The sequence below is a fragment of the Cydia strobilella genome, chromosome 3, assembly GCF_947568885.1.
Source record: "Cydia strobilella chromosome 3, ilCydStro3.1, whole genome shotgun sequence".
NCBI classification, from domain to species: domain Eukaryota; kingdom Metazoa; phylum Arthropoda; class Insecta; order Lepidoptera; family Tortricidae; genus Cydia; species Cydia strobilella.
In genome coordinates, this window is record NC_086043.1 from 15,051,876 (window position 1) to 15,076,310 (window position 24,435).

Below are 24,435 nucleotides of genomic sequence, written 5' to 3' on the forward strand. Positions count from 1 at the left end.
TAGTCTATGATTGTTCATTATTTTAGTATGTGGGTATTTTTGCATTTTGTAATTTTTCCTCAGTCACCCGTTGACCACGAACGCTGTAAAGAGTTCGAAACGTCGGGATGTATTATAAATTCAATATACGCGATATAATCCGTTTTCATAGTTTTATTTCATGATTTTATTCCTTTTTTAGAGGTACGGAACCCTAAAAATTCATTTATTTATGCATGCAAAATGATTGCCCACGAAATGTTGAAAAATCACAGCAGCCAGCAGCCTTGATCCAAAGAACTTGATAGTTGACGATCATAATATAAATTCGTATAGATTAGCTTAAAATAATTTATAATGTAATTTAATAATTATGAAATAAATAAATCTAAATCTATTAATAAAACAAACTTAAAAACAAAATAACTGCACTTGCTCCTATTAAATAAAAAAACAAACTAAAAACTTAACCCTCTTTAAAACGGAACCCTCATAGGATCACTCGTGCGTCTGTCTGTATGTCTGTTGTCTATCTGTCTGTCTGTCCGTCTGTCACAGCCCATTTTCTCCAAAAACTACTGGACCAATTAAGTTAAAATTTGGTACACATATTTAAGTTTCTGACCCAAAAACGGACATGTAACGTAAAAAAATAATTTTAAATGAGGGAAATGAGAAAATTAAAAAATAAAGTTTTTAAACTATTTATATCGTGTTACATATCAAAATTAAGAGCTCATTTTGAGAATCTCAAATATATTTTTTGTAACGTTAAAATAAATAGTTTAAAGGTTATTTAAAAAATAGCCACAAAATTACTATCCCCCCCCCCTTTTCTCCGAAAGTACTGTCTCTAAAGTTAAAAAAATACACAAAATAGTTCTTTAATTATAGATGACAGACAGGAAAACTTATTAGAAATGTGCAGTCAAGCGTGAGTCGGACTTAATTACTTAGTTTTTTTCACGTTTGACATTTCACTCACGTTTCACATAAAAACATAGGTACATTGTTAAAAAATGTGTAATGTACGAAACCCTTTGAACGCGAGTCGGACTCGCACTTGGCCGGTTTTTAATTTTAAACATCTACCTTGTAACTACTGCACCTGAAATAGTATTACTTTGGCCACAGATAGTTCACAACATACATTTGACGTGCCCCTCCAACGCAAAAATCGGCAGACTGTTTTGTACAGAAAATGACAGACAAAGGCGTCTCCAGTTACTAAATGCTCGAATACAGCTGACTAATGCAACTCAGCAGAGTATTATTAAATTTCCAATATAACTACATTTTAGTGAACGTTTTTACGATAACAGACGACGGTTTAATGCAACTGGTCCTCAGACAGCAATAATTCTGTGCGTACGTAGTAAGTATTAGAGCGTTTTTACATTGTCTGATCCTATATCGGATGTCGGCAGGAAGTAAAATGTAAGATATATGTGTTTCTCTGTATTTATTTATGTATTTAATAAATCATTATTACTAAAAAAACCGGCCAAGTGCGAGTCGGACTCGCGCACCGAGGGTTCCGTACTTTTTAGTATTTGTTGTTATAGCGGCAACAGAAATACATCATCTGTGAAAATTTCAACTGTTTAGCTATCATGGTTCATGAGTTACAGCCTGGTGACAGACAGACAGACGGACAGCGGAGTCTTAGTAATAGGGTCCCGTTTTTACCCTTTGGGTACGGAACCCTAAAAAACGATAAATAATGCAAAAAAGGCGGACTTAATGCCAATGGCACTCTCCTGCAGGTGTTTTTGTCATAGGCGCCTTCCGACATCCGATAACGGAAAGGCAAAAATTTATTAAGTAAATTCAGCCATGTCGGAGCCCCTCGTCAGTATTTGTTTGTGTACGTTTGTGTAGGGTAGGCATAATGCTTGTTGTAGTGTGCGTGACCGCTATAGATGGCGGCCGAGCGCGCCCCCGCGGCCTGACTACGCGGATGTAGGATCCTACATCCGATATCGGATCGAACAATGTATAAACGCTCTTATTATCAGTAGATAATACTGGTAACTGTGGCATGGAATAAGACATGAACATTAATAGGTAAGTATTATCGTGAAAGCAGACTACTTAAATAATGATCCCTTAGGTCCATCTTGTAACTCCTTAAAATACAACTTGTTAGTCGGTTTCCAAAGGTAAAATGTTGTTTTCCATTCGATATAAGAAGTAGCCGCCTATCAGAAGGAACATCCTAATCAAGTATCAAGATGGTCCTTAAGGAAAGCGACAGACTTATGTCCAATCTCATGCGCGAGGATGTAGACCGAGGTGAAGCCGGCGGAGGGGTAGGGCCGGCCCAGCATGTCCGCCGCACCGAACTCGGCCACGACGCAGGCGTGCGCGGGCAGGCACACGCCGCCGACCGGCGCCAGGCCCATCGTGACGCCGTTGCGCCGTCCGCCTTCTTCGGAGAACAGGTCCAAGCTGGAAATTGTTTAGAGCGTGTGTAAGTTTCTTACCTATGTAGCTTTGAGAAATATGGCAAAATCCATCCAATTTAGATTAATTTCAATGTACCTAGTGCCAGTGTTGGCCGAACGTTAATTGCAATTAACCATTAACCAGTACAAATTGAACCGTAAACCGTAGCGGACGGTTACAGTTTACGGTTCAATTTGTACTGGTTAATGGTTAATTGCATTAAAGATTCGGCCAACACTGCCTAGTGCAAAATACATATTGTAGTTGTAAGTAATGGCGCTGTGCGCTCTGTAACTTGTTCAAACGTCAGTCAACAGTCAATAAGGTACCTATAATTAGTATGCTTCTTTGCTCAATTATCATGGTATCCAGTATCAAGTAGATACAGCTAATACACACATGGTCTCTATAGAGTAGATGGACACTAGGGAATGCAAACCGGTTAACCGGTTAACCGAGACGTTTTATGCTCGGTTAAAAACCAGTTTTTGGAGCCAAAAACCGATTAATAACCGAAATGATATTTATCGTATAAAACGACCTAAAACGGTATAAAATAGCATTAAAGTTAAGTTATTTAAAATGTAATCGTTATGTATTATTTATTATTTTTATATTATTATTATTTATTATTAAATACGTCATAACGAAGGTGTATACGAGTTTCCAGCATCTCTCATTCCGAGGTAAAACCATTAATTAGGATTGTTAATTTTTTTTTAATGTTCTATTTCGAAAACCATTTCGAGATATGAGGTTTTTAAACAGTTTCCGACATTTGCTGCGATATAATAATCGAGGATTGAAGATATTTCAACAAATATACTGATGACCTTAGTTTGACCTTCTCGCGAGGCTGAATATAATAATGACATCGTATAATAAAAGTTATCGAACCATAGTAAATAAATCCGTCACTCACGTAATTGTCAAAGAAGTCATTGTCATCAATTGTCATAATTAAAATTTTCAGTTATACCGCTAGTTTCTTACGATTTGATTTATAAATTTTAATACCTAAACAGTAGATTTTGATTGCTTAATATATCAAAAACCTTGTTCCCACTTGTGGGAATGATTCACAAAAATTATAGTCCGCGAAGACCTACACGTTACATATTTTGAGATTATTGATTTAGGGATTCAAATAATACGACGATATTATTTATATTTTATAGAAACGCGTTATACTAACATTAATGACATTAATGACATGACAATTACAATCAATTGACTACGTAGAAGTTAGGATCCTGTAAAAGTGACAATAATAACGCTTTCTCTGCTACTCCTTCTGAAAGATACATAAGACTATCCCGTTCTGACAGTTCCCCCCACCACTCATGCCTTTTCCAGATCTATACTAGATTCATGATTGACAATGCCAACTACATATTTTTTAATGCTTGTTGTTGCTTGTGCTTTATGAACAGCCACGACATGTAATTTACGAGAAATCGTATCTCATATTTTCAATAAATTATAAATATTCAACCGAGCCATGAATTACTAAATCATTCAAATTGGTATCTTAAATGAACCTATATTTTCAGAAAAAAAAAATGGGGGGTTAAAAAAATGAACAATGCTAATTTAACTGGGCCATAAAGTAAACGTAATATCCGCATAGAAACAATAGTTATTTGTTATACAAGGGTGCAAAGTTGTATTTTACCCGCGAGTGTGGAATTGAAACACGAGCAAGCGAAAGGATTCTATAGTTGAACCACGAGCGAAGCGAGTGGTTCTAAAATAGAACCCTGAGCGTAGCAAGTGTTTCAACACACGAGAAGTAAAATACATTTGCACCCGTGTGTAACACAAAACTTTTCCTCTCACTATAGCGAGGAAAGTGCAACATCCACAGGCGTTAGATCATCTTCATCACTGAAATCACTTATTTTGTACGATATTATAACAGAAAACACTGGAAATTCTGATTTTTACGTGAGAAGTTTTTAAGTAAAAATTTTGTTGACAATGTTGACATTTCTGTTCTGACCTGACGTATGAAATGTCAACGATGCGTTTTGAAATTGCATCGACTCAACTTGTGCGTTCAGAATTATATTTAACATCATTATAAAAAATCTAACGTTTCTTATGGAATTTTAAGGTTTATGACTTAAAATTATTAAATAAAGCTAAATTTGGTATTTTTTATTAGATTCTCAAACCATTTATTTAATGATAATTAATATCGAACGAACCATTATTATTAGCGTTTTACGTTTTGTTATCTGTCAAGCTACTTAAACACGCTCCATTCAAGGTCAAATTACTTTCCCCACTAGTGGATAAAATGCGTTTTTCCTCGCTTGTTTTAAAGGATAAAAGACGGCTTTCCGAGCTAGTGAGGGGAAAAGAGCATTTGTTTTCATGCACATATCGCAATTGAATACTTAATTCCTCCTCTACACTATCGTGCCCGCCAGTCATCGTCTATCATCGCCGATAGTGTAGAGGAGCCATAAAGTAAAGCAGAACATCTAGTTAGAACCCTAAAGCGCTGAAAAAATATTCAGAAATCATTTTTTACAATGTTTTTCGTAAAACCGATTTTTAACCGGTTAACCGGTTTTGTGTCATGTTTTTCGGTTAATAACCGGTTTTGAATTTTGTCCGGTTTTTACATTCCCTAATGGACACTGATACCTAAGGGGCAGACCCAGTTGTACCAACCACATTTGATAGACCGATCAACGTCACTCAACAGTCTACTGTGAAACTTTAGGTACATACATAATATACCTATATATACAATTAAATTTAGTGAACGCTTTACCGTCTTATCCCCTTAGGTCAACTTTCATAGTACATTTTGTAGTCACAGTAAATTTGCTGCCACCTAACGACACACGATTAAAACTGAAAATAAAAATATCAAAATAATTATATATACATGGATAATTTTTTTTATTTTTTTTATATGACCCATACCCATACCCATGTTATGTTATTTCACTGATATGTGTTAAAATTGTTAAATAACAAACTAAACCGTCAACGCCATCTAGCCGAGAATAAGCCAAAGGTTGGTATTGGTGGTAGCACTGGTAGCGCCATCTGTGCGAGAATCAAATTTTCTTGATTTCCGAGGCACGTTTTTTCCTTAGACTGTTGGACAAACGGTTTGGTGTTTGGTGACAACTCAACCCTGGCTCCACGTTAGTTGAGAAAGTAGATATGGCCATCTAAACAGAACTTGTAACACAGTTTTACGATATTAAATCATGATTTGATTGTTTTTTTCCGACAGTTGACACAGGCCCATTTTTCCCTTTGATAGGCAATTGATGGATGGAGACATTTACCCTTCAAGACAAAGATGTACGGTTTGACCGTAGTGCTGACAAAACCAACAAATATTGTGAAATATTGCCAAAACGTTTGTTTACCCTGACAGAAGTAAAGCCATGTCCCAATGATCCGGGTCATGGTCATCCTCAACGTTGAGGGTCCGTTGATACGCGCAGAAGGAGTCCAACAGGCGGCCGCGCTCCGCGTGCCGCGACAGCGCCGCTGGTTGCACTCTGAGCAGCGTCAGCCGCACCAGGGACAACTGGATGTGTATACCGAGGGACCAGTGTTGGTAGAGCGCTTGAACCTAAAATGTGGAAGGATTGTGGCGTTGGTTTCAACCCTTAATAACAATAGATAAGTTGATCTTCATGGCGTGGTAACATTGAGTCGTACCGTATTGTCGAATGCAAAGTGTGTATGAGGTTGCCACTTGCCAGGCAAGGCAGGAGGTGTACGTACCATGTGTAATTGTGTATGTGTTAAATGAAGAGGTAGTCCTCGTTGCATGTTGCATACGTTTAGTTTACCGCAGCTTGCAGACCTTCTGGATGCCCATTGAACTCTCATGACTTCTCCTAACATGGTATGGGTGATACAGAAATTGCACCTATATTGAATCGATTATTTATTCGAAATATAAACAAAAACCTTCGCAACGCCTGTATCTCAGACAGATTTTAGGAAACAGGTCGATTTTGATCAAGTAAAAAAATCCATATCCATACTAAGTGTGTCTGTCTGTCTGTCTGTTACCTCTTCACGCTTAAACCGCTGAACCGATTTATTTGAAATTTGGTATAGAGATAGTTTGAGTCCCGGGGAAGGACATAGGGTAGTTTTTATCCCAGAAATCATCATTTAAGGGGGTGAAAAGGGGGGTGAAAGTTTGTATGGGAAAGCGATAAAAAGCAGATTGGATAAAAAATAAGCTACCCAAATTACTCCACGCAGACGAAGTCGCGGGCTAAAGCTAGTACTACCTAATGAGTGTTATGTTCTCTTACGTACTCTATTAGGGTACACTACATAATTCCGAAAAATGTTATGCCGAATTTCAGAATACCGAATTTTATTATTCCGATTTTTAAAAGCTCGACCTATCAAAATTCCGACTGTCGTAATTACGAATGATGAAAATCACGAAGATTTATATTTCCGAAAAGCCGAATTTTGTAAATTCCGAACCACATAATTCCGGTTATAACAATTCCGATGGTGACAAACACCGAATTTAACAATTACGATTTTAAATCACGAATTCCGAATTGCCATTATTCCGAAATTTTAAATTCCGAACCACATAATTCCGATTATAACATTTCCGACAGTGAAAAACGCCGAATTTTACATTTACGATTTTTGAAATCACGAATTCCGAATTGCCATTATTCCGAATTTTTTAATTCCGAATTGACGTTATTCCTTCTACTTCTCTAAAAACAATTCTTTTCAGTGGGGTCGCCGTTCTATCCTAGCCTAACCCACTTTTCTGGCGACAGTTTGTTTTCTTGAGGGTCGCAATTCCAATCTAACGCACTTCTGGCAAGAGTTCGTTTATTTCAAGGTCGCAGTTATAACCTAACCTAACCCACATATGTGGCAACAGTTCGTTTTCTTGGAGGTCGAATTTCCTAATCCAAATTTATTTATGCCGAATTTTTATGCCAAAAATATTTTATACCGAATTTAAGAATGCAGAATTTAACGTGATGCGGCACGACAGGCACCCGTAATAATTACTAAAACGTGAGTCTTCATTTGAATATCACGAATTTCATTTTTCCCACCTTACAAAAGACCGAATTTCTGAATACCGAATTACTCAAACGAAACGTGTCTTCATTTGAATATCACGAATTTCATATTTCCGACCTTACAAAAGACCGAATTTCTGAATTCCGAATTATTTTATTTCCGATCGGACAATGGTTTATCGGAATTTAAGAATTCGGAAAAACATTTTTTCGGAAAAGTGTTAAATCGGAACTTTAAGCTTTCGGTAAAATGACAATCGGATTTTAAATTTTCGGAAATAGCACATTCGTGATTTTCTTCCATCGTGTTTTTAAAAATCGTAATTTTGATATTTCGGACTTATAAAAAATCGGGATTATGAAAATCGTGCTTATGAAATTCGGAAAAACATATTTCGGAATTATTGGGTGTTCCCACTCTATTATTGATACGGTCACATTGAAGCGAATTACCAAACAACCAATCAACGCAAGCATAGGCAGGTCACAATACCTAAGCGATATCTGATCTGATGTCTCTATTGATCCGTGAATGGCGTGAATTGTCCATGAATTGAATAGAAAGAAACAACAGGTAGCGATTTCTATTACATCTCTGAATGCTCGCTGTAAGCCGAGATTACATTGTGCTAATTATATTATTTTATTATGGAAGGCTACGGTCCGAAGTGGGGACTTGGCCTAGTTTAATTTAGTGTTTAAGATTGACGAAGCCTGTAGCTGATTTATTGTTGTAAGCACTTGACGAAGCCTGCGTTGCTGATCATGAACTATGTGTTGTTTATATAAATAAAGATCTGTATATCTGTATTCGGAATAAAACGGATATATATATATTATGGAAGTATCTAAGGTGTAAATGTTAATAATAAATAAGGTATAGGAATTGCTACACTTGATAGACTAGGTTATCTAGGTGGTATTAGAAAAGGTAGTAGGTACCTACATATTAAAATTGGGATGAGCATTAAACTTTAAATGTAGTAGTAGTAAAGTAGTAAATCACTTTATTGTACAAAACAAAAATTGTTAACATGAAATTCATATAAATTTAGGTACAAAGGCGAGCTTATCCCTATAAGGGATTTCTTCCAGCTAACCTTAGAGTAAATGAGTGGAAAATTCGAATTAGATAGATAGACAAATGTCACTCAGAAATAAGGCAGAACCAAACATGTTATTCTAGTCGAACGAGCGAGCGAAGCGAAGTGAAGTTCTTACATTCAACTTGGAACACACCGCCGGCTAGGGGCACGTCCCGGCTTTTCGATGTTTTTAACCGCCTTCAAAAAAAAGGAGGTTCTCAGTTTGACCCGTATGTTTGTATGTATGTATGTTTGTATGTATGTATGTATGTTTGTTTGCGATTATCTCGCGTTTGGCTGAACCGATTTTGATGCGGTTTTCAGAAAAGTTCAGACTGTAACAAACAAAATTATCGAGGTTGACCATCGCCTACACTAGAGTACCTACTAGCCCAAAACTAAATGGGGAACCTAACTGTAAACAAACTAATATTTTAGTCCAAAATCTAAAATAAATCGCTAATAAAAAGTAAAATAAAATAAATAAATAATAAAAGATGATAAAAAATTGAAATAAAAAAACAACTATCACTAAAAAGTAAAAAATAAAATTTTATAAATAAAAAAAATAAAAAAAAAAATTAATAAAAGAAAAACCAAAATAAAAACCAAAAAATAAGTAAAAACTGTAATAATTTAATTTCAAATCTTTTTTAAAAAAAGGGAACCGCCTTCAAAAAACCAACCCACTGAAAAGCACAAAATAATTGGGTAGGTAAAGTTTTTTGAAGATAGGCAAATTATATTTTTATCCGATAATATAACGATCACGGAAATGCCTCTCTTTTATTTTTATTTCGTATTATTTATCAAATATATTTTTTTAAGTGACCGAGATGACGTTTGTGAAATTTAATAGCACATCAGGCACTAATGCCTGTGCACGTGATTTGATGGATGAGATAGAAAAAAAAGACGATGTCAACTGTCAGTGTCACTTAGCTGAAATTGAATTATTACGGGCTTAAAAGGCCCTCCACACTCATGCGCGAATCACGGCGCGAAGCCGCGAACGCGAGTCTGGAGCCTAGTTCGCTAATCATTGACATTGACAACGTGCGCGTCTGAATCAGTGAAAATACAAACAAACAAGGGATTAGCTACTCAATTTAGATATAAAATTATAATTAACTGTATATATTTCTGTTTTGTGTTACTAAAATTGTAAATCTTTATTCAGGAATAAACTGTAATAATTTTATTATTATATCGTATATAATAATAAAATTATTACAGTTTTTACTTATTTTTTGGTTTTTATTTTGTTTTTTCTTTTATTTATTTAAGCTGAACTATCAGAGGATAGTTTGATGGACAATAACTTTAAGTAAATTTGTTCTAATTTAAATGAAATTGGGCAAACGTGTAGATGAAGGCATTATATTTTAGTCATTAAATTATGAGCAGGCTCGATCAAGGGGTTATGAAGCTAGAAGAGCGTAGAAGACCAAAACGCTATTAATTTGTCTTGCTATTCTGGTCATCTTATTTGCAAGAATAGTTATTTGTTATACAAGGGTGCAAAGTTTTATTTTACCCGCGAGTGTGGAATTGAAACACAAGCAAGCGAAAGGATTCTATAGTTGAACCATGAGCGAAGCGAGTGGTTCTAAAATATAATCCTGAGCGTAGCAAGTGTTTCAACACACGAAAAGTAAAATACATTTGCACCCGCGTGTAACACAAAACTTTTCACCTCACTATAGCGAGGAAAGTGCAACATCCACAGGCGTTAGATCATCTTCATCACTGAAATCACTCATTTTTTTACGATATTATAACAGAAAACTCTGAAAATTCTGTATTTTTACGTGAGAAGTTTTTAAGTAAAAATTTTGTTGACAATGTTGACATTTCTGACGTAAGAAATGTCAATGATGCGTTTTGAAATTGCATCGACTCAACTTGTGCGTTCAGAATTATATTTAACATCATTATTAAAAAACAAACGTTTCTTATGGAACTTTAAGGTTTATGACATAAAATCATTAAATGAAGCTAAATTTGGTATTTTTTATTAGATTCTCAAACCATTTGTTTAATGATAATTAATATCAAACGAATCATTATTATGAGCGTTTTACGTTTTGTTATCTGTCAAGCTACTTAAACATGCTCCATCCAAGGTCAAATTACTTTCCCCACTAGTGGATAAAATGCGTTTTTCCCCGCTTGTTTTAAAGGATAAAAGACAACTTTCCGAGCTAGTGAGGGGAAAAGTACTTTTATGGTCGAGTTTCGTGTCGAGTTTGGTATCAAATGAAAGTGCTCGGTTTACACATTTATAATATTTTTAAGTAGTTTTTTTTTAATGTTAGTTTAGTTTTAATATGTAGTTTTAATGTTTTTTTTTATGCTTAGATATGTAATTTGTTATGTATGTGATTTTGAAAGTTTAGAAATGTTCTCAGATATTAAAATAATTGGCAAGATTTATAAAAACGAAAAAAAATAAACAAAAATAGGTATTTGACATTTGAAAAGGAAGATTACGGGTTACCACAGATACAGTTTATTTTAATCTCTAGTCTATAGGGACTCAAATCTATCAGTTAAGGGCTCCACAGACCTTGCAATAAATCGCACGCGGTTTTCGATCCTTTGCCGACTAGGTACCTAGGTGTATTCAATTGATCTAACTTTTTGGCGAACCCGAAGTTCTTAGTTCGGGGCGAACTACTAGTACAGGTAAACGGTACTTACTCCATTTATATACGCCAATAGCATATCCCTCAATTCAGTCTCCTTATAATTAAAGTACGGGTTGAAAGTGTTGTAGGCCGCCTCGTCCAGGAACAGGGCGATCTCAATGGTGTAGCTGGACGGGGGCGGTTTTCGCGGGTAGGGTGCGCGGGGACGGCGTGGGCGCGGGCGCAGCGTGCGGGCGTCGTCGCGCGGCGCGCGCGGCGGCGGCGCGCGGCGGATCACGTGCGCGGCGCGCCCGCCGTCCGCCGCCCGCCCGGCGCCCGTCGGCAGCGGCCGGACCTCGTATGTTGAGTTGTCTACGACGATCAGGCCGTGCTGGAATTGGGGATATATATATTGAAAAAATAATGTTTCAGACTAATTAGCGCACTAAAATTATCAATTACGGTTGTTAGGGTTTCGTAATGCAAAGGTTTACTTGATATACCTATTTATAATTCAAATTGTTGCATTCCATTGGAAAATAAATATTACTGTAATCAGACAGCACAGTGTGGGATTTTCGATCAGTTTTGACCACCTTCGTTTTATATTTTTATTATAAGCATTATTTTATACTACATCCCACTGTAAAACTCCCGTGTGATTATTTTGCTTAGTTTACGTAAACTATTTTTTGTAGATGAGGTCAATGACCTTAAGAAATTATGTTTATTGGTTTATTTCCTAAAGTGTTGTCAATATGGCCCCAAGTTTTATTACCAGGTAATTGTACAAAAAATCCGCATCTTACTGCCATTAGATTAAAAGGTATGATGCTAAAGTTTTTTTATTTTTTTTTATATTATCATATATTTTCCAATATTAGCGTTTAAGGTAATTAATACTTCATCAGAATTTCAATAAAGCTAATCTTGCGGGATTTAGAATTTATAACATTTCTAAGAAATAATACTTCGATATAGTTTTTGACACAGAAAATTTTAAATTTAACTTTTTATTAAGAATCGTCATCATTCATCATCATTATCATTATCATCATCCGAATGAATAAGAATTTCCTCTGTACGGAGAATTATGTCAGCGTTTGGCTCCATTTCTGACGATTCCGACTCCTCCGTTACAATTTATATTCCTCTCGCATCAAGCAAATTCCTCCGGTCGAGGTCCGGAAGGACATCCCCCAGCAGAACGGGTCAGCTCCTGCTGGGGCAAAGAAGCGTCATGGTTCTTTACCGGCACCATTACGCCTCACCCCCGCTCCTCCAGATATCATGTATAAGTATTGGGTTCCAGCATTTGCTTGACGGGTGCGGACCCCTTCCCAATACCACATGATATCCTTCATCAGAGATATATCACAGTGCTGGTATGGCCGTGGGATTTACAGACATTCTAACTATGTAGGTACACAACCGGAGATAAAGGTGACAGCCCTGACCCAAATATTAAAAAATACATATCTCGGCAATCCTGCGTTATTTTCGTTCAATTTTTTTTTCAGTAGGTATTGCCTCTCATAGCATAGAACCGTTTTGTTTAGAAATAAAATGCTAGAATTGTAGTACATCTTTTGTGAAAATTCTACTGTCTAGCTATCACGGTTCATGAGATACAGCCTGGTGACAGACAGACGGACAGCGAAATCATAGTAATAGGGTCCCGTTTTTACCCTTTGGGTACGGAACCCTAAAAAGATGCACGTTGCACGTAAAATGAGAAATTACGTTTCTTAGGTTTCTATGGACATTTCTCGAGTTTTTGATTATCTCAGCTCTACTTTGAGCATTAATTTGATGAGGTTAATGCGATGATTCGATGAATTAAAAAATTAAGATAGTCAAAACCGATCGACAGATGCCAGTGAATAAAAATTGAACATTGTCATTGTTAATAAATTAATAAGCGCTGATGTAATGTAATGGTTGATGCCCCTAAAACAATAAATCATCGATACAATAGTGAATTTTGTAATTGATTGTAGTCAAGTAAGTGGATTATTTAAAGCAATGATTATATTATATTGCATCAATCAATGTTTGAGAATTCAATTTAATTCAGTTATTTATTTATTTCTAATCTGAGAGATCCATACAACATCCAGATCCATATAATTGCGCAATTGATCGTTTCGTGGACCCTTCATTTATTAGTATCAACCTCTTTTTCTCACTATGTTTATTATTATTATTAGCCTCATTTATTCCTTAAGTTAAAATATTAAAACATTAAAACATTAAAAATATACATAACAATTCGTAAATAATTTCACGTGCAAAATAATTTTGAAAAGCAATTTCATAACTCCAGGGAGTGACGAAAGTGCTACTTTCCTTACTGCAGGGAGTGAAACAAAGTAGCTTTTTAATTTAGTCAAGGCCATGAACTGCCACTTCATACTTCTATTACAAATTCTTTTTTTTCGTTTCGCTATATTATTCTGTTTAATTCGAAATACATTTTAACCTTTAATATGTTCTCACTACTGTGGTGAAAAATTATAATATAATTTTGTGCAATATAATCTCAGAGCAAAGTTATTTTACATCTCGTGCTTTAGAGTCCCTCGCTACGCTCAAGATTCTAACTTACTCAATTCTAGAATCTTTCGCTTTTTAGGGACTCAAAATAAACACTCGCAAGTCGCAAGAAAAACTAACTTTCCTCTCTTGTTGCACAAATAACTAATGTAGTAGAGTTAGAGTTAAGAAACTATCTTCGAGTGAAGGCCTCCTCCATATTATTCCATACATCTCTATCGTTAGCTTTGGACATCCAGTCTTTGCCAGCTACTCTATTTATTTCATCTATCCATCTCTACCTTGGTCTTCCTCTTTGTCGTTTATTTTGTGGTCCTGGCCAAATAGTCACTTTGTATGTCCATTTCTGTTTGCTCATGCGTGCTACATGACCACTTGACCAGCCCATCTCCATTTCAGTTTTTAACAATGTTCTAAGGCATCTATTACATTTATTGTTTTTCTGATATCCGCGTGTCGTTTCCTGTCTCTCCTTTTAATATTTAGGATACTCCGTTCCATAGCTCTTTATTGGCATACTTGTAACTTAGTTAGAGTTATAAAGAAGTGTCTATGTTGTGTCTAAGTGTCTGTCTTATCTCACTATGTTTACTAAGTATAATATTGTATTCTCGTACAGAGAAAAAAACAAGGCCGACAACACGGGGGTACTAAGAAATTAAGTAACGCGAGACGTCACGTTACCGCTGTCGCGCACCACACGCTGAACGCGCCGTATTCACCCACATAAAGGGAAGAGATGTACCAATGCACGGTCCTTGCAAGCGGAGAAGGCGGCGACGCCGTCGACACCGGTATGCTGGAAGTGGCACGAGGCACCCACCGCTGACAGAGGTGTGTCGCGTTCGCTCCCCAACCACACGCCGAACGCGCTATACAAATGTAAGAGACGTACCAATGCATGGTCCTTGCAGGTGGAGCAGGCGGCGACGCCGGCATGCTGGAAGTGGCACGAGGCACCCACCGCTGACAGAGGTGTGTCGCGTTCGCTCTCCAACCACACACCGTACGCGATATACTTACTAACTTATACTAACGGGAGAGACGTACCAATGCATGGTCCTTGCAGGCGGAGAAGGCGGCGACGGCGTCGACGCCGGCATGCTGGAAGTGGCAGGAGGCGTCCACCGCCGACAGCGGCGCGTCGCGCCCGCGCTCCGACCAAACGCCGAATGCGCGCGCCACTAGCCGCCGGTTCGGGACCAGGCGTAGAGAGAAACTCCTGTAGAGTTAATCATTCCAATATAACCGTCACTTTTTCCCGAGGTGACAGGTAACGGCTAAAAATAATAGTCTAGTCTAGTAAGTAGGTATATATATTATTATTTATTTGTATTTTCGTTACTAACGGTTAACCTAGAACCTATCACATTCAAGCCACATTCAAATAGGAAAAAAATTATGGGCCCTGGAGGGAAAGTGCCTTAAAAGCTTAAGTTAGCTCATTAAACTTAAAGGAAGCATTTTTTTATAATTTTGCTTGTCTAAAAATTTTCTTGAGTAGTCAATATTCGATTTTATGGATATTTTGTACGAGAGACGAGTGTAAGACCTAATGTTTCTTGGAGAAATGTTATCAATTAACTGTATCGTTCTGTATATATAGAATAAAATAGCTAGTGATTATTTTTTTGATTTTTTTGCGGTTCAATTCTCGGGCGAGACAAGCGAATTTAAAAAAAAACTTTGAATGCAGTTTTGTTGCTTTTTAAAAATAAAAGAATGTTTCGTAAAAAAATGAGCTAACTCAAGGTTTTAAGGCACTTTCCCTCCAGGGCCCATTATTTTTTTCCACACTAAATATAAAATAGGGTCGGCCGTTCATCGTTAGCTACTGGTACTAAATAGCCTGGCGAATATCTAGCGAACGCGATGTTGCAACTAAGGGCAATAATTAGATGCCTAAGGGCCTACTCGCCCCGCTCCCCAGTCGGCAACCCGCGGGCGTTTGATGAAGGAGTGGGAAAAGAATTTAAGTATTTACTAAATAAGCTTTGGAAAACAGGGTTTTCACCACACCAACTTGTAAATGCTCTTTTTATTTTTCAAAAAATGACGAGAAAGTTGCATTTTATCCACAAGAGTGGCAAAGTAAGTTCATTCAAATTGAGTTGTTTCCTTCATGTCGGCTGGTGGAATTGACTTATAAGTGATGATTTTGAATTATAAATATTTAATAGCATTCATTTGGAATTGATTTGTATTTTTTTATTGTTAGTAATTTTATTTCCTCGCGTTGGTGTGGTGAAAAATTTTGTATTTCACTTGGTAGCAAAGTTTGTTTAACCCTCGTGATTTGAAACTCGCAATTCTCAAGATTCCTCTTTTCGAACCACTTACTATGCTCGTGGTTCAATTTTGGAATCCTTCGCTTGATCGGGTATCATTAGCATAACATAAGGAGTTAAACAACAGCTTTGCCCCCTTGCTTGATGCCTTTATGTTATGTATCAAACGAATGTTAATATTTTAGGTAGGTAGTTATATATTATTCGTTGGTATTGTGTATCTAGTGCTAATAGTTTAAAAGCATGATCAACGAAACGGCGTCATGTAGGAGGGTGTCAATCATTTAACCAAGACCTGTTCGTTGTCTAACATTTAGCCTCGGCTATTAAATACAAATAGGTAGGCAAAATGAATTTTGGGGTTGCTACAAAAATGCTACAAACTTAGCAAAACTTATAAACGTAGCAAAGTTATACTGTTACTTTGATATTTATATAGCAATCAACTAACGTCATCTAAGAATATTGTTGTTGCATGGACACAATTTACTAAATTCCATTAAAAATCACACACACACAAAATAAGGTGTACTATTCGGGTAATTCCGAAAGGAAAAACACTAAAACAGTGGCGGGCTCTTATTACAACAGAATATGAGTGATTTTTAAATGATTTTCGGGATTACAAATTTTCCGAAATTACCCGAATACACCTTAATGCATAAACTTTAAGGAAAATCAACATATCTTTAATGCATTTTGTCCGAAAAAAATATAAGTAGGTATTGGACCGATTGAGTTGAAATTATACTTAAAGGCTCAAAGGGCTTAAGGGACAAAATGGCGAAAATGAGTTATGATTGCAGTCATACTCAGTTTTTTTTCTCTATCGAATGGTGTCATCTACGTCGTGATAGCTTGAAAAAATTGTCCGTTAAGCCCCATGAAAAATGCTTGAACACATTTTTCAAACGCATTTTGCCGTATCCACGAATTTAAAAAACGTTTGTGAGACATTTGGGCGTAACTCCCGACTTCGTGTACGATACGCCCTTATGCATCAAAAATTTCATTAAATCTGTACTACTTTTATGTCCGTTACGGCTATTTGCTGAAGATTTTCGTGTGCTAAATATACGTTACGACCACAACTACTTACTAGTGGCTACTTATACAACTGTGAAAGTATTCAATGTATAATTATTATAAGAGATACACCAAGCCAATACTAACGTATAATTTCGAGTTTTAAAGTTGTTGATATCTGTGTTTACATATAAACCTTCCTCTTGAATCACTATCTATTAAAAAAAAAACCGCATCAATATCCGTTGCGTACCTAGTTTTAAAGATCTAAGCATACATAGGGACAGACAGACAGCAGGAAGCGAGTTTGTTTTATACTATGTAGTGATGATAAGAAATTCAAACAGATATCAGAAATTTAAAGAAAAAATACTGAGCAATGAATACATCTCCATAAGTTTATGGAAATACAGTGGCAACTGGATAAGTGGAACCTGGGTTAGTGGAAAGTTCTCGGTTCCAGTCCCTTAGCAACGAATTACCTCTATAAGTGGAATTTTGGGACCTCTATAAGCGGAATCCATTTTTTCGACAATTTATTATTTTTACCTCTGTAACTGGAAGCAGCCGTCTCCGAAACCTCTCTTGAGTGGAATAGCTCGGCGTTATAAAAATTTTATTTTTAATAAACCGTCACAAGGAGGGTAGTTGGTTTCGTTAACATTTGTGGTTCGTGTTTTAACTAGGGTAAGACCTCCAGTGAATGAACACTTAAGTAATTATCCAAATTTAAAAAATCATTTCTAGGCATTCAATAATTGGATTTATTCATTGCAATTTAATCAATCCTCATTTAATAAATAAGAAAGTAATTTCTGCGATTTCTTATTACTTTCATAGTTTTTAAGTTATAACAGAATTTGTCAAAAACTACCCAAAAACCCAATGAATGAACATGAAACCTAGTGAATGAACACCGCAAAACCCAGTGAATGAACATTATTCAGATCATTTTAATCAGCATTAAAAAAACATTTTTACACAAAAACAGTTTCCAGCTCTATTTTAGAAGGTATAGCGAAAGCGTTCATATCTTTTTATCCCCTCCATATTGATTTAAGAAAGGTTAGAATGTAATAAAATGATGGTTATTCACCAATAACACAGAAACCTTTTACATATTAATATAAAAAAGGGAATAAATTTTTAAAACAAGAAACAACGTGTATATTTTGATTAAAAAAAAGTCAAGCTCAGCAAATAATGCCTAAAATAATAAACTTTTCATTGCATTGCTCGTGGTTATAGTGTTCATACATAGAATTAGTAGAAATCTAATAAATGAACTAGCCAAATTTTGTATTGTTCATACATAGGCATGAGAAATCTAGTAAATGAACTATAGAAATTTGGTTTGTTCCAATACTGGCTGAATGAATCAGAATCGTTTTCTATGCAGAATCACAAAAACAAGCTCAATACCATTTCGTTTACATATAAATTTTGAAAAAAATTTAATCTAGACGAAACCAGTAAAAAAATTGTATATGGAAATAGAGTTGTTAAAAAGAAAAAAAATACGACAAGTGGTAGGAATTGCTATATTTCTTATTTTAGAGAAAAAACGTGATTTAGTTCATTCACTGGGGGGTGTTCATTCACTGGAGGGTTTACTCTAAGTTTTTTTTCCATTAAAGTACAATCGGTACATTGATTTATTTAACCAAACCTACTGGTTTCTCTTGCATAAATAATATGAGTGATTTTGTTTAAATATAAGTTACTTCATAACAAAGGATATATAGAATATATAGTAGGGCCGATATGTACAACAGTATAAAGGTCCTGTAAAATAATAATGAAAAAATAAAGGATATATATTATTTTTGTATAGGAGTACTGTGGATTAGTCAGGATTACATACCTATTTTTTTAATACATATCTACATACATATTTAATAAATAATAAAAGATGTTTATTTAAGTCTTGATCTTTTATTTGACCATAAGTATACGTGACCTCTATAAGCGACATTACTAGCATCCACAGCCTCTCTTAACGAGAGCCTCTGTAAGTGAGAAAACGTTTTATTTGAACCTGGTTAAGTAGAAAACTGGATAAATGGAAAACCTGGATAAGCGGAACTAAAAAAGTGTTTCTTAAATGGAAGTTACCAATATTGTAAGGCAGGGGTCGGCAACAGGCGGCCCGCGAACCTCTCACTTGCAGCCCGCGACCCTCCTTGGCTATTTTGTTTGGATATAATTTTGACAAACGACAATACCTGATAAAGTTATAAATATTAACGAAGTGCGGACTTCTCATAATGACGCTCTTATTTTTTATTTTTTATTTTTTAACTAGTATGTGGCCCTTGGCTGCTAAAAGGTTGCCGACCCCTGTTGTAAGGCAATTGTTGGACTTACGCCCAATTCTTAAGTGAAAAAAGATTTATTATTAAAAAAAAATGGTACTGAAAATGTATTTTTTTTTTACATTACTACCTTTTGCTAATAAGGTATACATTGCAGCTGCAGGTCCAATATCCATGTAGGTAAGTAGATACACAACAAAGTACAAAAATCATTTTCTTGTTAACATGTGCGTGATGTGATTCTAAAATCGGTAGGAGACAGTTTACATGGCATATTTTATAAACAATTTTTCTTTAATAAATAATTCAGTTCAGTGAAAATGAGAAAACGTTGTGAATTTTCTCACTTTCAAGTCTGTCTCCCATAAACTCATCGTAAAAGTGCATATAACTTAGGCAAGTAAACATGTTTGGGCTAGACTGTTAAATACCCACGCATAGCTCTTATTTATTTCTAGCAACCCACCGTGGTCCCAGTTAAAACAATTAATGGCAATTATGTTCATAGGTACCTAGAATAGAACAACTCCCCATGACATGATTGGTTCTGCATGCGATGTATGCGGATATTTCGTCCCAAATAGCTCGGTCTGTTTGTTTTATCGTATCGTATGAACGTTGTTAACTGGCGAAATCTACACAATCTCGGTGTTTGCTCAAAACCGCATGCTTAGTTGAGCATCAACGTATTCTTAGCAAGTGCCTAAGTTTCACAAATAGGTACATACACATTATGAATGAATGAAGCAACTTTGTGGCTGGGTGTAACTGTCATACACCGCATATTATATGCCGCTTTGTCGCATGTCTGGGTGTGCCGTTAAGTAATCGTTACGCAGAAAACTATAAAACTACGTAGGTGTGCTTATGTACTAAATATAACAAGAGCGAAATTCTATGGAAAAGAAACCTGAATTTATCCAAACAGTCAAATTAAATGATATTATAGCAATAGTACCTATCGCTGCTCTGGATCTGTGATGAAGTGCGATTGTGCCTATAGCGCCTATTGGTATGTCCCCGAGAATTCATCGTAGGTAAGCATCACTGCTGTCTCTAATACCTATTAGACATAGCTATTATACTATTGCATGTGTCGTAAGTCGTAAGACATATTTTTCAGATTAAATGCAAAAAAACGTTTGTGGCCGCACGGGATACGCACAGCGGCGGGCACGGGATTTTATTTTTTTATTTGGTATCTACTCGTATTGTAATTTATGTGTTCATGACTTTCATGAGTAACTAGTAAGTTAACAAAAGAGGTGTAAAGTAGAAAACCTAAACGATTATAAAAAGTCTGGAACTTTTTTAAAGGTTTTTTTGACACTGAGACGATTATAATCTGAAGGCCATGAAACTGTTACGACCAGCGACCAGCATATTTTAAATGATTTACGAGCGTTCATTTAGTGTAGGTAAGTGTAAGATTTGTAATTAAAAAAGTTAGTTACCTACTTTATGAAAAACTAAAGCTTGTCTGAGAAAAAAATTACGCATGTTAATTTTCACAAAATCTTACACAATAGTTAAAAACCAACTGTTTTATGGTAAAATCTTGTTAGAAATTTAATAAACAACATGTATGGACGCGTGTTTGCAGTTTTTGACTTTATACATCCAGAAATTAGGACTCTTGTCATAATTTTTAAGCTTATTTCCATTTCGGCTTGAAGTTTTCATTTCAACTGATAGTTATGGCGTTAGTTGTATGTTTTAAGAGCTTCTGCAATTCTTTTTCAATGTATTGTAATTCCGAGCAGTTGGGAGGAATAAGGTGTTCTTCCACAAATTCGATATTTAGACCTGTACCAATAACTTCTGAGGTTATAAGAATATTAATGTTGCTTATTTTTTATATATAGTTTCCAGACCATATACTAAACCTAAAAATAATATTTTGTGTCATCCTAGGTATTTGCTTAGGTAGAAATTTAGGTATTTCTTTTTTCAATCAGCATTCTGTAAAAAAAATATTCGAGACGAAATTCTTTGTTTCCCTGTAAAGGCAAAGTGGCTTCCGACGTACACACGCATTTTGTGTCATTTTCATCCACGGGTATAATGGCATTTAATAAATACCTAATATTGATCCTAAAACGCCTAAAAAAATATTAGAGTCGGTAAGTGAAGTGTTGTACTTTACAGAACATTGTTATATGTTATTCAAACAAATCTGTGTCAAATTCATCCACCGCTTTTAATTAAAAAAAATTTTTTTCTAATTAACACCCTGTATCTGCCACAAAAAAAAATTCATATTATTAAGTTTACGTCTACAATATTATAATACCACATTGAGACATCATTCATAATTTGGGTCATTTTGATCCACGGTTTTTTTACTATCTGGCAAAATAAAACTCAATTGAGCAAGAAGGGCGTGCCCGGGGAAGGGTACCTACGCGGGTGGGGTGCTTATTATACTTGCCGCAATATCAGCTGGCGACTGAGATCTTAATACTATCTCCTTTACCCTTGTTAAGACCAACCAAGAGATGGCATTATGAGCTGTCTCGCCACTTAGTTTTGCGATACAGTGTATTTATTTCATTTGGAGGCATAATTACATTGTCTTATCAATCTTACCGTAGTAGGTATATAAATATAATTAAAAATAAACTGTAGGCTGCACTCCTCATACTGACCAACATTTGTGACGTTCCTAATCAAAAGGTACCACTTTCTCTGACATGTTATTTGTATAAAGATATAATCAAATTTCGTCTTTATGGTAAACGACAAAGTGGTACCTACCTTTTGATTGAGAATGTCACATCAGCGACTTAAAAATTACTTTTGTTTCGATTATTAGTAGACTTTTTAAGTTTATTTTAAGACGCAATTTATTGTGATTTTTGTTATGTTTAAGCGTGGCAAGCAACATTAATTACATTGATGATGATGTTCATTAAATACAATATTTTTTCATACTATACTGAACTGTCACCCTATACATGAGAATGAACAGCGCCCTCTTGACAATGATCATATATTACTGGTCAGGCTTTAATATGTGTCATAATTTAGTAAAGTCCCCTTTGTGGATTCTAAGTTTCCGAGTTACAGCAGTTTAGTGAAAGCGTTTTTTTTTTTAAATATAAATTAAGGGTTGAATAAAGAGGAAAGAAAATTTGATTATTTTTGCGCTACGACGCACGGTTTAGGAGATACAGCCCTATAAAGTTTTTTTATTGTTTTTTTCTTTTTTACATTGTGTTTTTTGTATATTACTTTGGGGTTTCATAAAGGGGAACGAAAATTTAATTATTTTTGCGCTACGACGCATGGTTTAGGAGATCAAGCCCTATAAAAAAAAAAAACTTTTTTTTTGCGTTTTTTTTGTATAAATTAATGGTTACATAAAGGGGACCGAAAAGTTGATTATTTTTGCACTATGACGCACGGTTTAGGAGATACAGCCCTATATAGATTTTTTTCTTTTTCTTTTTTACATTTTTAAATCTTAATTAAGGGCTTCTTAAGGGGAACGAAAATTTGATTATTTTTCGCTACCATGCACGGTTTAGGAGATACATCCCTAAAGTTTTTTTTGTTGTTTTTTTTTTCTTTTTTTTGTCATTGCGTTTTTTGTTATTACTTTGGGGTTTCATAAAAGGGAACGAAAATTTTATTATTATTGCGCTACGACGCACGGTTTAGGAGATACAGCCCTAAAATGATTTTTTTCTCTTTTTCTTTTTTGCGTTTTTAAATCTTAATTAGGGGCTTCTTAAAGGGGAACGGATATTGATTATTTTTGCGCTACGATGCACGGTTTAGGAGATACAGCCCTATAAAGTTTTTTTGTTATTATTTTTTTCTTTCTTTTTCTTGTACGAAAATTTTATTATTTTTGCGCTACGACGCATGGTTTAGGAGATACAGCCCTATAAAGATTTTTTTTTTTAAATTTTGCGTTTTTTTAAATATAAATTATGGGTTGCATAAAGGGGAACGAAAATTTTATTGTTTTTGCGGTACCACGCACGGTTTAGGAGATACAGCTCTATAAAGTTTTTTTTCCTGGTTTTTTTTTGTTTTTTTTTTAAGTATTAATTATGGGTTTATTAAAGGGGTTTTTTTAAATTATTTTTGCGCTACGAAGCATGGTTTAAGAGATACAGCCCTATAATGATTTTTTTTTTAATTTTGCGTTTTTTTTAAATATAAATTATGGGTTGCATAAAGGGGAACGAAAATTTTATTATTTTTGCGCTACGACGCATGGTTTAGGAGATACAGCCCTATAAAATTTTTTTTATTGTTTTTTTTCTTTTTTTCTTTTTTACATTGTGTTTTTTGTATATTACTTTGGGGTTTTATAAAGGGGAACGAAAATTTTATTATTTTTGCGCTACGACACATGGTTTAGAAGATACAGCCCTATAAAGATTTTTTTTTTAAATTTTGCGTTTTTTTAAATATAAATTATGGGTTGCATAAAGGGGAACGAAAATTTTATTGTTTTTGCGGTACCACGCACGGTTTAGGAGATACAGCTCTATAAAGTTTTTTTTCCTGGTTTTTTGTTTTTTTTTTAAGTATTAATTACGGGTTTCTTAAAGGGGTTTTTTTAAATTATTTTTGCGCTACGACGCATGGTTTAAGAGATACAGCCCTATAATGTTTTTTTTTTTAAAATTTTGCGTTTTTTTTAAATATAAATTATGGGTTGCATAAAGGGGAACGAAAATTTTATTATTTTTGCGCTACGACGCATGGTTTAGGAGATACAGCCCTATAAAGATTTATTTTCTAAATTTTGCGTATTTTTTAAATATAAATTATGGGTTGCATACAGGGGAACGAAAATTTTTATTGTTTTTGCGGTACCACGCACGGTTTAGGAGATACAGCTCTATAAAGTTTTTTTTTCCTGGTTTCTTTGCTTGCTTGTTGCTTGTTGTTGTGTTGTTTGCGTAACTTCTTTGAATAAGTTGCGTTAATTTGGCGCACAGGCGAAGTAAACATGCGTTGCGTACGGCAAGGTCACGCCGCGGCCCCACCCTGCACGGCCTCCGTTGCCCATTCAGACCGCCCGCTAGCTT

General features: G+C 35.3%; 1 protein-coding gene across 1 annotated transcript in view; it reads right to left on the reverse strand.

Moving 5' to 3' along the window:
• Window positions 1-24,435, reverse strand: part of LOC134756222 (A disintegrin and metalloproteinase with thrombospondin motifs adt-2-like) — a 55,769-nt gene that overhangs the window by 22,350 nt on the left and 8,984 nt on the right. Inside the window, exons 3-6 of the mRNA XM_063693051.1 lie at window positions 14,806-14,977; window positions 11,273-11,590; window positions 5,826-6,034; window positions 2,239-2,430 (exon numbers count right to left, since the gene is read on the reverse strand). Of these exons, the coding sequence (XP_063549121.1) occupies window positions 2,239-2,430; window positions 5,826-6,034; window positions 11,273-11,590; window positions 14,806-14,977 (891 nt within the window). The remainder of the gene's footprint in view (window positions 1-2,238; window positions 2,431-5,825; window positions 6,035-11,272; window positions 11,591-14,805; window positions 14,978-24,435) is intronic.